This window comes from Babylonia areolata, chromosome 19 (assembly GCF_041734735.1).
Source record: "Babylonia areolata isolate BAREFJ2019XMU chromosome 19, ASM4173473v1, whole genome shotgun sequence".
NCBI classification, from domain to species: domain Eukaryota; kingdom Metazoa; phylum Mollusca; class Gastropoda; order Neogastropoda; family Buccinidae; genus Babylonia; species Babylonia areolata.
The window spans coordinates 51037521-51052484 of NC_134894.1; the positions used below are offsets into that span (position 1 = coordinate 51037521).

At 43.5% G+C, this 14964-nt stretch overlaps 1 protein-coding gene across 1 annotated transcript in view; it reads right to left on the minus strand.

Annotated features, from left to right (window-relative positions):
• Positions 1-14964, minus strand: part of LOC143294198 (uncharacterized) — a 117193-nt gene that overhangs the window by 17403 nt on the left and 84826 nt on the right. The window contains exons 67-78 of the mRNA XM_076605629.1: positions 13952-14284; positions 11880-12212; positions 10588-10920; positions 8571-8903; positions 7893-8228; positions 6571-6903; positions 5938-6152; positions 5288-5480; positions 4563-4870; positions 3704-3857; positions 1443-1733; positions 468-649 (exon numbers count right to left, since the gene is read on the minus strand). Of these exons, the coding sequence (XP_076461744.1) occupies positions 468-649; positions 1443-1733; positions 3704-3857; positions 4563-4870; positions 5288-5480; positions 5938-6152; positions 6571-6903; positions 7893-8228; positions 8571-8903; positions 10588-10920; positions 11880-12212; positions 13952-14284 (3344 nt within the window). The remainder of the gene's footprint in view (positions 1-467; positions 650-1442; positions 1734-3703; positions 3858-4562; positions 4871-5287; positions 5481-5937; positions 6153-6570; positions 6904-7892; positions 8229-8570; positions 8904-10587; positions 10921-11879; positions 12213-13951; positions 14285-14964) is intronic.

Here is a 14964-nt window from a genome sequence, read left to right on the forward strand (position 1 = left end):
TATAATGAACTATTGGCACTAAAGTATTATCTGCTTGAATTGTCAGTCCACCGACGTCCTTTGCAGGTGGCTGGATTATGATCACTTTCAACTCAATGGCTTGGAAAAATATCGGGGAATGACTGATTTACCGTTATTGATTACCAAATGATGAGCATACTTACAGCTCGTAGGAGTCTGACCATGTCAGAGAGAGCGAGGGTGATAGACACAGAGACAGATAGTAAGACAGAGACAGACAGAGAGTGAGAGAGGGGTGAGAGAGACTCAGAGAGCGAGAGAGACAGACAGAGAGACAGAGCTCGAGAGAGCTCGCAAGAGAGAGAGAGAGAGAGAGAGAGAGAGAGAGACAGACAGACAGAGACAGACAGAGAGAGAGAGAGAGAGAGAGAGAGAGAGAGCAGTAACACAGGTGTGCATCAAGGTGACACGGAGACAGTCACATGAAGGGAGCGGCGAGCACTGACCCTGACGACGGTGTTGTCCAGAGAGCAGGGACACTCACTCCGTGGAACACACTTCACTCCGTCACACAGCTGACCAGGCGGGCAGCTCACAGGACACCCCCTTCTGTCCATACCCGGGTAGCAGGCAGGTACGGGCTGACCCTGGGGTTGGGCCGTGGGGGTGGCCGTGGGCACCTGGGACACTGAAAACATAGGGATGAGTCTGTTCACGGTCTGTCTCATTGCATGGCAAGTTTTCACTTTCAATTTCAATAGGGTGTCAAAGCGTGCGGACTGATCCATATACACTACACCACATATGCTTTATTATATAAAAAAAAAAGGAGCCGATGCCTGTACAACACGCTTGTCAGTCTTTGAGCATGATAAGAACGTCTAGAATCGAGGATTTTTGGACTTCACCGATTGCGATAGACAGGCTATTCAATTACAAACTCCGACAAATGTACATTTTCGCTGGAACTGGTCCACTGATTTAGGTTGTTTATTGCCAGCATTCACCAGCTGTTCGACAATCAACAGAACCCAAAGGGGAGGGCAATTATTTCTCATGTTTATGATTAGTCGAGTTCATTTCTCACATAACAAAAATTAATGAACGTTGATTTTTGCAGTATTACAGGCTAGCGATTGATGAAATATAGTAAGGGACGGGGGTGGGTGGGCGGAGGATTGGCGAGGGAAGGTGGAAGGAGTGAAAGCATATGAATATCAAAATTTCATTTCAATATCTACTATGCAGAAAAATGAAAAGCACAAAAATAATGACCAATGCTCATAACATGCATTTTTGACAAACAGCAAAACACATTCTTTCGAGAGAAGTTTCTTTGACGTTCATCTAAAACACCGACCCACCTATCCCCACCACGTGCGTTTGTTTGTTTGTTTGTTTGCGCGCGCGCGCGCGCGCGTGTGTGTGTGTGTGTGTGTGTGTGTGCGTGAGTGCGTGCGTGCACGTGCGTGTGTACTCACAGCAGTGGAGTGTCTGTTTCAAACAGCCCAGTCGCGCCTCATAGTTGTAACAGGAGCCACCGTCCACCTCTTCAGCTGTGCAGACCAAGCCGTCCCACAGGTTGCAGCGCACGTGTTGTCCGGTCAGCTGCCAAGGTGTCTTGTCGGGCGTGGCGGTGCGGCACTGGATGAGCACGGGGTCCACACAGCGCGGGGAGGCCGCCTGCAGCAGGCTGATGGGGTTTCGGTCGTCACGTGCCGTCAGGCCTGGCTGGTGAAGGTCCAGCCACATGTCCCATTCCACGCAGCCTTCTGTCACGTGACAATGTATAATGATAGTGAACTCTACTTGCCAGTTAAATCATGTCAAACACGCACTGGTGCTAGTTCTCTTCTCTGCACCATGAAGGGTGGGAATGAATCATATCATCATATGGATATGGTACGCTACACTGTAGTAGTGAGACCAAGGAAGCAAGAGAAATTGAGCGTGCAGGATTAAATCCAACACTTTACAGACACCCCCCTCCTTCACCAGACCTTGAGTGGTGGTCTGGACGCTAGTTAAAATGAAATTCCGTATGCAACACGCACTTAGCGCACGTAAAAGAACCCACGGCAACAAAAGAGCTGTCCCTGGCAAAATCATGTAGAAACATCTACTCTCTGGGGACAGCAGTACGAAGTTCATACAGAGAAATTTGCTGTAACAAAAAGTAATGCTGTGCAAAACAACGTCTACTACTATCTGCTGCTGCTGCTACTGCTGCTGATGTTGTTGTTGGAGTCTCCCGTCGGACCGACGGATGTGTAGGCAGGCAGGCAGGCTTATCTGTCGGTGTGTGTCCTCATATGGGAGAAGAGGCCGATTCTGGATGCGCAGCACTTGCCACATTGCCTGACCAGCACAGGTGACTTTTTTTTTTTTTTAGTGAGGAGGAGTTGTGCAGTCCCTTCCCCACTCTCTCGCCTACCGACGCTCACAGTCCACAGGTGCAGATACTGCCATGTATAGGACGGCATCGGCAGGTGCAGGTTTTTTCTTCGGAGTCCGTCTCCTATGAGGACTTCCAGCCAAGGATAAGAGCTCCCCCTGCCATTTAGTCATCCTCTGCCGCCTTCACAGCCGTTGGGAAAGGTTTCCTCCTCCGCCTGGTCCGTCGTTGGGAGACTTCACATGCGGCAGGTAGTACTGGGTTACATGGTACCAGTAAAAAGGGCTATGCCCCTGACCTGACACAGTGGACACTGATACTAGTGCTAATAATAGCAGAGCAAGGGAAAGGATGACGAACAGGGGGTGTGGGGGGCTGGGGTGGGGAGGGGGGAGGCAAAGAATCATAGCAGAGCTTTCATGAAGATCATTGTAATCATCTTGCAAGGCAGCTGAGAAAACAGATGTTCCTGTCAATCGATCTTTTAACAGTTGCACAGACTGACGTCCATGACAGAAGCGGTTTTGTAATATATCACCAGCCGTCGAGTACTATGTATCATGACATGTTCTGCAGATGATACAAACATGCTGTAGTCAAGTAAATGGGTGTTGTACTGGATGGCTTACCAAGTTCCGCTGGCACTGGTCTCGGTGTCGCTGATGGCCTGGCAGTGGGAATGATGTCTGAAATACAGATTGTGAGGTTTGACGGTCATCAACTAACTAACAATCCAATTAGCCTACTGACCAGACAGAACAGCAAACACATGGTTATACTAAAACTTCCCAATCGTAAATGAATATTGTTTCACTGAATGAATGAATGAAATTGTTTGTTAAAATGCATTTATGACACCAACATGACCTGCTATTACTACAAAATTTATTACTTCTAACTACTGCTGTTGGTATTTATACGATTACTGATAACGAAAACAATAACGGTCTGTCCAGCTTTTAATAAATGGAGAAAGAAGACGGAATTGAAGAAGTAAAATAATTAATGGCTGTTTATCAATTAATTGATATATTTCAGTCTAACTCCGCTAGGAACGTTATATTTCACACACACACACACACACACACACACACACACACACACACACATACAAATATATGCGCACGTGCGAGTATACAGAGAAAAAAAAAGAAAGAGAGTGAGAGAGAGAGAGAGAGAGAGAGAGAGAGAGAGAGAGAGAGAGAGAGAGAGAGAGAGATGTTTTACTGAACAGTGAGAAAACGATTGCAAAGTCAGATAGATATTGAATTTTGGTTTGTTGGCAGGAAAGGACGATGTTCAACTGGTCTGATCCGAGGAAACAAGTCAGTATGACCGACATCTCACCAGTCGGGTAAGCTTCAAAGCAGCCGTGCAGCTCAAAGCGCAGTGCAATTCGTCCGTGCCACGTGACAGGATTAATTCTGACGTATCGCGCTCTGATTGGCTGAGCAAACAGATTCTGTACTGAGGTCTCCGAATCATTGTTGCCCGTCAGAATCTGGAATAGGACAAAGAAACAAAAGAAAATGGTGAAAATGGATTGTGCACATTTTTATCAGCCAAGCAAGTATGGATAACTATTCATATTTGCATGCATATTTATATCTTTGGAACAAGTTACAATCTCTCAAACTGACAAGAACACACATTTATAGCACTTTTTTCGACATTTGCTATTTAGTTAACCTTCACTTGCAAACAACCAGATATCGAGGTGTTGAAAGTGTTAGGAGAAATGCAAGTATCTTCAGAGATAGGAACGTAGTTATCTACGGACATGAAAATCAATGACTGGCCAACAAAAAGCACACTATTGGATGGGAAACAAGGCTCGGATGTTTATCCCTCATTGCAGTAGTTTGCTGCTGGTTTTGTAGCCACAAGTAACACATGAAGGATAGGATCTGAGTGATGACGTCAACATATCAAGACATGCGATACCTGGATTGGAGTTATAGTCAACTTCCAGCAAATGCATTCCCCTTTCTGTTCCCACATGTATCTATTAATGTTGTGTGTGTGTGTGTGTGTGTGTGTGTGTGTGTGTGTGTGTGTGTGTGTGTGTGTGTGTGCGGCGGAGGAGTGGGGAGTGGGGACGTGACAGAGACAAGCTGTTTATCAGAAATATTTAATAATATCATATTTTGAATGCTGTGCAGTCAAAGCCAATACTGTTGGTCAGAGCAAGAATCAACCCACAAACCTTGTCCACGTTGCTTTCCTCACGGTACACGTTCCATTCCACGCCGTCCATGGAGTACATGAAGCGGTAACTGGTGACGTAGAGCGGCGCGTCATCGCGGCCCTGAGTGGTGAGGCCAGTTACGTAACGTGGGGCCAGCAGGTCCACCTGCAGGAACTGACGGCTGTCGTCACGGGCCGGCAGCCAGGAGGTGGGGCCGTTGAGTCGTGCTCGCTGTGGGGAGTGGGACAGGTCACGTGAGGAGGAGGCGGAAATCATGTCGTCCCGGATGTAGCCGTTAACCATTCCCATGTCAGCTAGGCACGTGTCTGCCACGGACAGAGGATCAACACCACACTTCACTTTGTCATGTTCACTTCAAGTTGCCCTTGGAAAAAACAAATACAGCAACATTTCTATGTTTCCTTCCATTATACTTTAAATGCACACAATCAGAAAAAAAGCAACCCAACTTTACGACAGGAAAATGGAACCACAATTCAAACAGTGTGGTTAAAAGTTCAAAGTCCGTCAAGTTGCCTATACCAGGTATGAACTTAACAAACTCATAAGAACAACCCTGTCACCGACACATAAACTAATTCACCTAAATATGATCTTATTAATGATGATCTTGTCACCTGTGGATTAAATTCTACGTTGTTATGACACTACCTTCGGTATCAATTTTGACAAAGTGTTTTGATTAAGTATCACCGTTGGGACACAGATACCTGTTGGCTTACCTGGCAGATGTGAAGGTAGGGTGAGGGTGACCAGGGGACGTGGGTGAGGCGATGCAGTGGACAGGTCACCACAGTCCTGCCCCCGGGGCTCACACAGGAAGCGAACCTGGAAGTCTGGACACGTTATACCGGCAGGCTGGTCTTGCTGACGACACACCAGGCCGTCATAGCGCAGGTCACACGTCACAACAGCCTGCACATCGATACACTGAGCTGACTTCTTGTTCCTCTTTTTGTGATTGATAAATTGATTATTGATTAGCTTATTATTATTATTATTATTATTTGACTAAATAACTGTTTGATTTACGGTAACCCTTTTTGATTAAAACTAAAAAAAAAAAAAAAAAAAAAAAAAAAAATGGTAACGCCATCTTTGTCGCATTTACCAGTAGAACAAAAATAATAAAAGACGTTTTTCTGTTCGCTCCTTGTGCGTGTCTAATAGCGTGTCTTATAAAGACTCAGTTTATAGCTTGATTTCTATGGGAAATTGTATAGGCGTTCTCGAAAAATGATTTTCTGGAGATGTCAGATGAGTTCAAATTCTGTTTCGATACGTTTATTCATTTGTTCGCTAAAGACGTAGCCTTCCATAACAGTTCGTTCTCTTTTGCACATGGCAGAAGACCGTTGCCCAGCGGACATACCTGGACTTGTGTACTCAACGTCTGGTTGTCTACAAGCTGACATTGGATGGCAGTGATGTCGGGGGAGGCGCAGAATTGTGCCCCCTTCCTCAAGGCGCTGATGGTCTCTATCTCACCGTCAGCCGAGGGGTGATGGCCATTCATCCATGGGGTCCATCCACACGTGGTGAGCACTGCTGGAGTCACTGTAGGCCCTTCATCATTATTGACGACGTCTGTGGGAATCAGACACATCTCAGTGAGAAAACTGTTTAACACTGGATGATGGATAACTAGAGTGTGGCATTAGATAATGGAAACAAGTGGAGGCCAACAAAGCCTTTTACTCAATGTTTGGCAAACTATATGAGATTATTCTGCGACGTCTTCGATAATGATCAATGGTTTTACTTCTTGATGCTGTATGAACATTTTCTCGTAAAACATCTGTATTGTAAGTGACTGAGAATGTAAAACAAAGAAAGGAACATAAATAGATATTTCAAAAATCCAAATATGTAATTCATACAATTCAGAATTAAAAGCATTTTCAACGAAAAATCGGAAAATATGCGAAATTTACAGCTCTGTAAGATTTGATCCATGGCTCTTTGGTGAAACATAATCATACGAACATAAAAAGTGACAACTTACGACAGGTGCACTCATACTGAATCTTGTAGTCACTACAGGGGATGGGGAAGTTGTCAGCATTGTTACACTGAAGACCTCCGTCTGTTGTACAGGTGAGAATCTCTCCACTGCTGTAGTACTCGATACCATCCACTGTCTGACAGTTGATTTTGCTGATGGAACCTCCAGGGCAGAAGGCCGCCAGCTCGGAGGCTGTCATCTGCTCGTGATCACCGTCGCCAGCATCAGGACTGTCCCTGTTGATCCAGGCTGACCAGCTGCTGTGGCACGCAGGTACAGTAGCAGATGATGGAGCCACAACAACGGTGGTGGGGGTTGGTGTTGCTGACGATGCTGTCGTCACCACAGCTTATTGGAAAAGATACGACAACTCATTGAACTCGAACTCGAACTGTCGAATGGTTTGTGGTTGGTGGTGGACGTGGCAGTAGTTGTGGTGGTGGTTGGGTGTCTATGTCTCTTTGTGAATCTCTGAAATGGTGTATGCGTGTGTGTGTGTGTGTGTGTGTGTGTGTGTGTGTGTGTGTGTGTGTGTGTGTGTGTGTGTGTGTGTGAGTGTGTGTGTGTGTGTGTGTGTGCGTGTGTGCGTGGGGACGGGGATGGTGGGTGGGAAGTGTGAGAGAGAGGGAGATGTCTGTGCATTCATTATATCATATATTCTATGGTTTGAATGGAAAATGTATGTTTGTGTGAAGAAAGATGTGACCATATGAGTGTTACATTAATCTTTGATGAAACTGTATAATAGTTAGGCCCAAAAATCAAAAACGAAAAGAAACCACCCTAAAAAACCATCCCCAAACAATAGAAGACTGACAATCATTTCATAGACGATATTCCTAAAATCATAAACTGAAACGAGTGAGAATAGAAATAAGTATGAACATTACATCTGATTTCTTTGTGTTATCTGTGTTTTAATAAATTTGCAATGAATGAATGATACACTAAAACTAAGGATATTACGGTTTCAATTTTGGTTTCTCAAGGAGGTGTCACTGTATTCGGACAAATCTATATTCGCTACACCACATCTGCCAGCCAGATGCTTGACCGGCAGCATCACCCAACGCGCTCAGTCAGGCCTTGAGTGCATGCTTACATATTTTGTACCTATCAAAGCAGATTTCTTCAACATAATTTTGCCAGATGACGACACTCTCGTTGCCATGGGTTCTTTTTCAGTGCGCCAAGTCCATGCTGCACTCGGGATATACGTGTGTGCAGGATATTACGGAGAAACAAAACAAATAAAACATTAGAAAAAGCCCATTTCAGTGAACATCTATGTGTGTCGTACCAAATTTTGAAATGCAACTCACCAGGACAGGAACACAAGTACTGTATCTTGTAGTCACTACAGGGGATGGGGAAGTTGTCAGCATTGTTACACTGAAGACCTCCGTCTGTTGTACAGGTGAGAATCTCTCCACTGCTGTAGTACTCGATACCATCCGCTGTCTGACAGTTGATTTTGCTGATGGAACCTCCAGGGCAGAAGGCCGCCAGCTCGGAGGCTGTCATCTGCTCGTGATCACCGTCACCAGCATCAGGACTGTCCCTGTTGATCCAGGCTGACCAGCCACTGTGGCACGCAGGTATGACAGCAGTTGATGGAGCCAGAACAACGGTGGTGGGGGATGGTGTTGCTGACGATGCTGTCGTCACCACAGCTTATCGGAAAAGACACAACAACCCATTGAGCTGTGCTGGAAAGACACACCGACTGTCTTATGGTTTGTGGTTGGTGGTGGACGTGACAGTGGTTGTGGTGGTGGTAGTGTGTCTGTGTCTGATTTTCTGTCAATATCTGAAAGGAAAGTGTGTGCGCTTGAGGGAGAGGGGGGCATAGAGGGAGAGAGAGAGGGAAAGAGAGACAGAAAGCTATATATATATGTAAACTTTGGACGTTACAGAGAAACAATCCAAACAAAACAGAAGACTTTCCATTTGAGTGAAACATCTATGTGAGTGATAATAAATTTTGAAATGCAACTCACCGGGACAGGAACACAGGTACTTGATCTTGTAGTCACTACAGGGGATGGGGAAGTTGTCAGCATTGTTACACTGAAGACCTCCGTCTGTTGTACAGGTGAGAATCTCTCCACTGCTGTAGTACTCGATACCATCCGCTGTCTGACAGTCTACCTGTGTGATGGTACCTCCAGGGCAGAATGATGTCAGCTCTGATGATGTCATCTTTTCCATATCTCCATTACCAGTGTCAGGAGTATCCTTGTTGATCCAGGCAGACCAGCCGCTGTCACAGACCTGGCTTGTGGCTGCTGATGTAGGTATCACTTGGACAGTGGTGGGGGCAACAGTTAATGCTGAAAATTGAAACAAAAAATATAGAAAGGTAACAACGTGAAGTGGCTGCATGTTTAGTGAACTTACCCTTTGAACTAAAGGTTATAGATGGGAGGTTGGTATTACTGCATTAATGGGAGTGAGATGTAGTGAATACCTTCTGTTTTATGTATTCATATTGTTTGGATGACGTTTCAGCATGCAGCTAGGTCTCCATAAATGTTCACCGTTGCAAGATTTGAGCATTTCACTTGTTTTCTCCTTTGCGCAATCTATGATTTGCAAAATTTTTAACTGTGTGACAAGTTAATTGTGGTACATTGTTGGAAATGCAATATAAAAGCGAGAATTAAATCCATTTCATATGAACGCTTTACCAAGCTGTTCCAAATTTTGAAATGTAAATGGCAGGAACACAGGTACTTGGTCTGATAGTCACTACAGGGGATGTGGAAGTCGTCAGAAGGGCTACACTGAAGACCTCCACCTGTCTTCTAAAAATATGTTCCACATTTTCGCTAAACCTGTCTTAAAAAGTGAGATCCGCGAAACGATGAAACAATTTTACTGGTCTAACAGGATGGTGTAAGTGAGATATTTACGATCTTCATGAAATTACAATGAAATGGGTTTTGGAGATTAATTTCCAATGAATGTAAAAGTGATCCAGTGAGATAAATTCAACTCACTTTACTGATTAGGCTGACATCTACTGTAATGTAGCCTATCTCAGTATTAAACAGTTTGAAAGAGATAGGTAGATAGATAGACAGATAGACATATAGATAGGCAGATAGAGAGAACAGACAGGCAAAGAGAGAGACAGGCAGACGGTAAGACATAAAGAGTGAGTGAGCGATCAAGCGAGATAGATAGATAGGCACAGAGAGAGAGAGAGAGAGAGAGAGAGAGAGAGAGAGAGAGAGAGAGAGAGTGGGGGTGGGGGTGGGGGTGGGGGGAGAAAATGAAAGAGGTGGTAATGGCACAGAAAGAATTATTTCATCAATAACAATCTGATCGATCAGCATAGCACCTAAACATGTTGCACAAAACATACCAGTGTTAGACTTAAAATGGAACAGTAGAACATAATGCGAACAAGATGATAAAAACATCAGTGTGTAAAGGTCTTGCATCACCATGCTTCAGTAGATGGCGAGATATCATTCCACACTGACAGTGAATGACATTGACTGACAGCACGAAGTGTTCAGATTTGCAAAGTGCATTTTTATATTGTCATACCATACGAATTGAATAAAGTTATTCGTTTTTGCATTTGTAACTTGGTTAGTCTGTAAGAGGAAAAAAACCAAACATGTACAGTATGAATGACAACATTTTAACTGCACTGTAACATGTGATGGGAACAAGATTATAAACAGTCAGTGTGAAAAGATCATCATGCATCACTGGATGGCGAGATAGCAATCTGCATTGACAGTGAATGACATTGAATGAAAGCACAAAGTATTCAGATATGTGTTATTATACAGTCATATGATATCGGCATTGACAGTGAATGACACTGACTAAAAGCACAAAGTATTCAGATCTGTGCGTTATACAGTCATATGATACAAATTAAAACATTCGTTTTTGCATTAGTAACTTGGTTAGTAAGAGGGAAAGAAACCAAACGTGTACAGCATGAATGGCAAAACATTTTAACAGCACATGTCCATTTACAGACGACTGACTCACCAGGACAGGAACACAAGTACTTGATCTTGTAGTCACTACAGGGGATGGGGAAGTTGTCAGCATTGTTACACTGAAGACCTCCGTCTGTTGTACAGGTGAGAATCTCTCCACTGCTGTAGTACTCGATACCATCCGCTGTCTGACAGTCTACCTGTGTGATGGTACCTCCAGGGCAGAATGACGTCAGCTCTGATGATGTCATCTTTTCCACATCTCCATTACCAGTGTCAGGAGTATCCTTGTTGATCCAGGCAGACCAGCCGCTGACACAGACCTGGCTTGTGGCTGCTGCTGTTGGTATCACTTGGACAGTGGTGGGGGCAGCAGTTGATGCTGGGGATAGCAAATTCATATACAGTATGAAGTTGGTTCATGATGTCCCACAGTGACTAGCAATCATATTCTTCTAAAAACGGCTGTTGTACCATGGTTTGGCTATACCTACATGAAAACCTGTTTTAGAAAGTTAGTTCCATGAATCGACAAAACAATCTTACTTGTCAAAACGAAGGTATAATGGAGACATAAACGATTTCATGAGATTACAATGGAATGGGCTTTGGAGATTAATTTCCAGTCAATGTATAGTTTGTAGTCGCTGTATGTGTGGTGAGAGTGTGTGTTTGGTAAGAGAGTGTGTCGCACAGAGAGAGAGAGAGAGAGAGAGAGAGAGAGAGGGAGAGAGAGAGAGAGAGAGAGAGAGAGAGAGAGAAGCGCTGTGAGAGAGAAAGAAAGGATCATATACAGCATAATCTCATCCTCAGCCCGATACAGAACCACTTTCTCCCGCACCCAAACGACCTCAACACAATCGGAACAAAGTATCGGCAGTTACGCTGTCTCACTTTGCTGAAGAGGCTGATATTTGCAGCAATATGTTTCAGGATTAAACTGTTTGAATAAAGAGATAGGCATAGAGAGAGAATGGGAGAGAGAGAGAGAGAGAGAAAGAAAGATGAGAGAGAGAGACAGACAGACAGAGAGAGAGAGAGAGACAGACAGACAGACAGACAATGACAATGACAAATGTCTCGACAAAGACAAATGTTTTTCAGAGAGTAAGATAGAGCTTGTCTATTTAACTTCAATAAAACATTTAGCAAGTGATCAGAACGGCTAAGTGCATTATGAATCAATCTGAAGAAAAAAATCAAACAAATTAAATAAAAGTATATTCTATTCATTGTTTCGTTTGTAGGTTAATTAGACGCGGAGAGGGAAAGAAGACAAACGTGTATACAATGAGCGACAAAACATGTTAACAGCACATGTTTTACAGATGGCTGACTCACCAGGACAGGAACACAGGTACTTGATCTTGTAGTCACTACAGGGGATGGGGAAGTTGTCAGCATTGTTACACTGAAGACCTCCGTCTGTTGTACAGGTGAGAATCTCTCCACTGCTGTAGTACTTGATACCATCCGCTGTCTGACAGTCTACCTGTGTGATGGTACCTCCAGGGCAGAATGATGTCAGCTCTGATGATGTCATCTTTTCCATATCTCCATCACCAGTGTCAGGAGTATCCTTGTTGATCCAGGCAGACCAGCCGCTGACACAGACCTGGCTTGTGGCTGCTGATGTAGGTATCACTTGGACAGTGGTGGGGGCAACAGTTGATGCTGAAAATTGAAACAAAAATGTAGAAAGGTAAACAACGTGAAGTGGCTGCATGCTTTCCTTATGTTTAGTGAACGTATCCTTTGAAAAAAAGGTTATAGATGGGAGGTAGGTATTACTGCATTAATGGGAGTGAGATGTAGTGAATACCTTCTGTTTTATGTATTCATATTGTCTGAATGACGTTTCAGCATGCAGCTATCTCATTGATTAGGTCTCCATAAATGTTCACTATTGCAAGATTTGAGCATTTCACTTGTTTTCTCCTTTGCGCAATCTATGATTTGCAAAGTTTTTAACTGTGTGACAAGTTAATTGTGGTACATTGTTGGAAATGCAATATAAAAGCGAGAATTAAATCCATTTCATATGAACGCTTTGACAAGCTGTTCCAAATTTTGAAATGTAAATGGCAGGAACACAGGTACTTGGTCTGATAGTCACTACAAGGGATGTGGAAGTCGTCAGAAGGGCTACACTGAAGACCTCCACCTGTCTTCTAAAAATATGTTCCACATTTTCGCTAAACCTGTCTTAAAAAGTGAGATCCGCGAATCGATGAAACAATTTTACTGGTCTAACAGGATGGTGTAAGTGAGATATTTACGATCTTCATGAAATTACAATAAAATGGGTTTTAGAGATTAATTTTCATTGAATGTAAAAGTGATCCAATGAGATAAATTCAACTCACTTTACTGATTAGGCTGACATCTACTGTAATGTAGCCTATCTCAGTATTAAACAGTTTGAAAGAGATAGGTAGGTAGGTAGATAGATAGATAGATAGATAGATAGATAGATAGATAGATAGATAGATAGACAGATAGATAGACAGATAGACACATATATAGGCAGATAGAACAGACAGGCAAAGAGAGAGACAGGCAGACGGTAAGACATAAAGAGTGAGTGAGCGATCAAGCGAGATAGATAGAGAGGCACAGAGAGAGAGAGAGAGAGAGAGAGAGAGAGAGAGAGAGGGGGGGGGGGGGGGAGGGGGGGGGGCAGAAAATGAAAGAGGAGATAATGGCATAGAAAGAATTATTTCATCAATAACAATCTGATCGATCAGCATAGCACCTAAACATGTTGCACAAAACATACAAGTGTTAGACTTAAAATGGAACAGTAGAACATAATGCGAACAAGATGATAAAAACATCAGTGTGTAAAGGTCTTGCATCACCATGCTTCAGTAGATGGCGAGATATCATTCCACACTGACAGTGAATGACATTGACTGACAGCACGAAGTGTTCAGATTTGCAAAGTGCATTTTTATATTGTCATACCATACGAATAGAATAAAGTTATTCGTTTTTGCATTTGTAACTTGGTTAGTCTGTAAGAGGAAAAAACCAAACATGTACAGTATGAATGACAACATTTTAACTGCACTGTAACATGTGATGGGAACAATCAGTGTGGAAAGATCATCATGCATCACTGGATGGCGAGATAGCAATCTGCATTGACAGTGAATGACATTGAATGAAAGCACAAAGTATTCAGATATGTGTTATTATACTGTCATATGATATCGGCATTGACAGTGAATGACACTGACTAAAAGCACAAAGTATTCAGATCTGTGTGTTATACAGTCATATGATACAAATTAAAACATTCGTTTTTGCATTAGTAACTTGGTTAGTAAGAGGGAAAGAAACCAAACGTGTACAGCATGAATGGCAAAACATTTTAACAGCACATGTCCATTTACAGACGACTGACTCACCAGGACAGGAACACAAGTACTTGATCTTGTAGTCACTACAGGGGATGGGGAAGTTGTCAGCATTGTTACACTGAAGACCTCCGTCTGTTGTACAGGTGAGAATCTCTCCACTGCTGTAGTACTCGATACCATCCGCTGTCTGACAGTCTACCTGTGTGATGGTACCTCCAGGGCAGAAAGACGTCAGCTCTGATGATGTCATCTTTTCCACATCTCCATCACCAGTATCAGGAGCATCCTTGTTGATCCAGGCAGACCAGCCGCTGACACAGACCTGGCTTGTGGCTGCTGCTGTTGGTATCACTTGGACAGTGGTGGGGGCAGCAGTTGATGCTGGGGATAGCAAATGATGTCTCACAGTGACTAGCAATCATATTCTTCTAAAAACGGCTGTTGTACCATGGTTTGGCTATTCCCACATCAAAACCTGTTTTAGAAAGTTAGTTCCATGAATCGACAAAACAATCTTACTTGTCAAAACGAAGGTATAATGGAGACATAAACGATTTCATGAGATTACAATGGAATGGACTTTGGAGATTAATTTCCAGTCAATGTATAGTTTGTAGTCGCTGTATGTGTGGTGAGAGTGTGTGTTTGGTAAGAGAGTGTGTCGCACAGAGAGAGAGAGAGAGAGAGAGAGAGAGAGAGAGAGAGAGAGAGAGAGAGAGAGAGAGAGCTGAGAGAGAGAGAGAAGCGCTGTGAGAGAGAAAGAAAGGATCATATACAGCATAATCTCATCCTCAGAACCACTTTCTCCCGCACCCAAACGACCTCATCACAATCGGAACAAAGTATCGGCAGTTACGCTGTCTCACTTTGCTGAAGAGGCTGATATTTGCAGCAATATGTTTCAGGATTAAACTGTTTGAATAAAGAGATAGGTATAGAGAGAGAATGGGAGAGAGAGAGAAAGAAAGATGAGAGAGAGAGACAGACAGAGAGAGAGAGAGACAGACAGACAGACAGACAGACAGACAGACAGACAATGACAATGACAAATGTCTCGACAA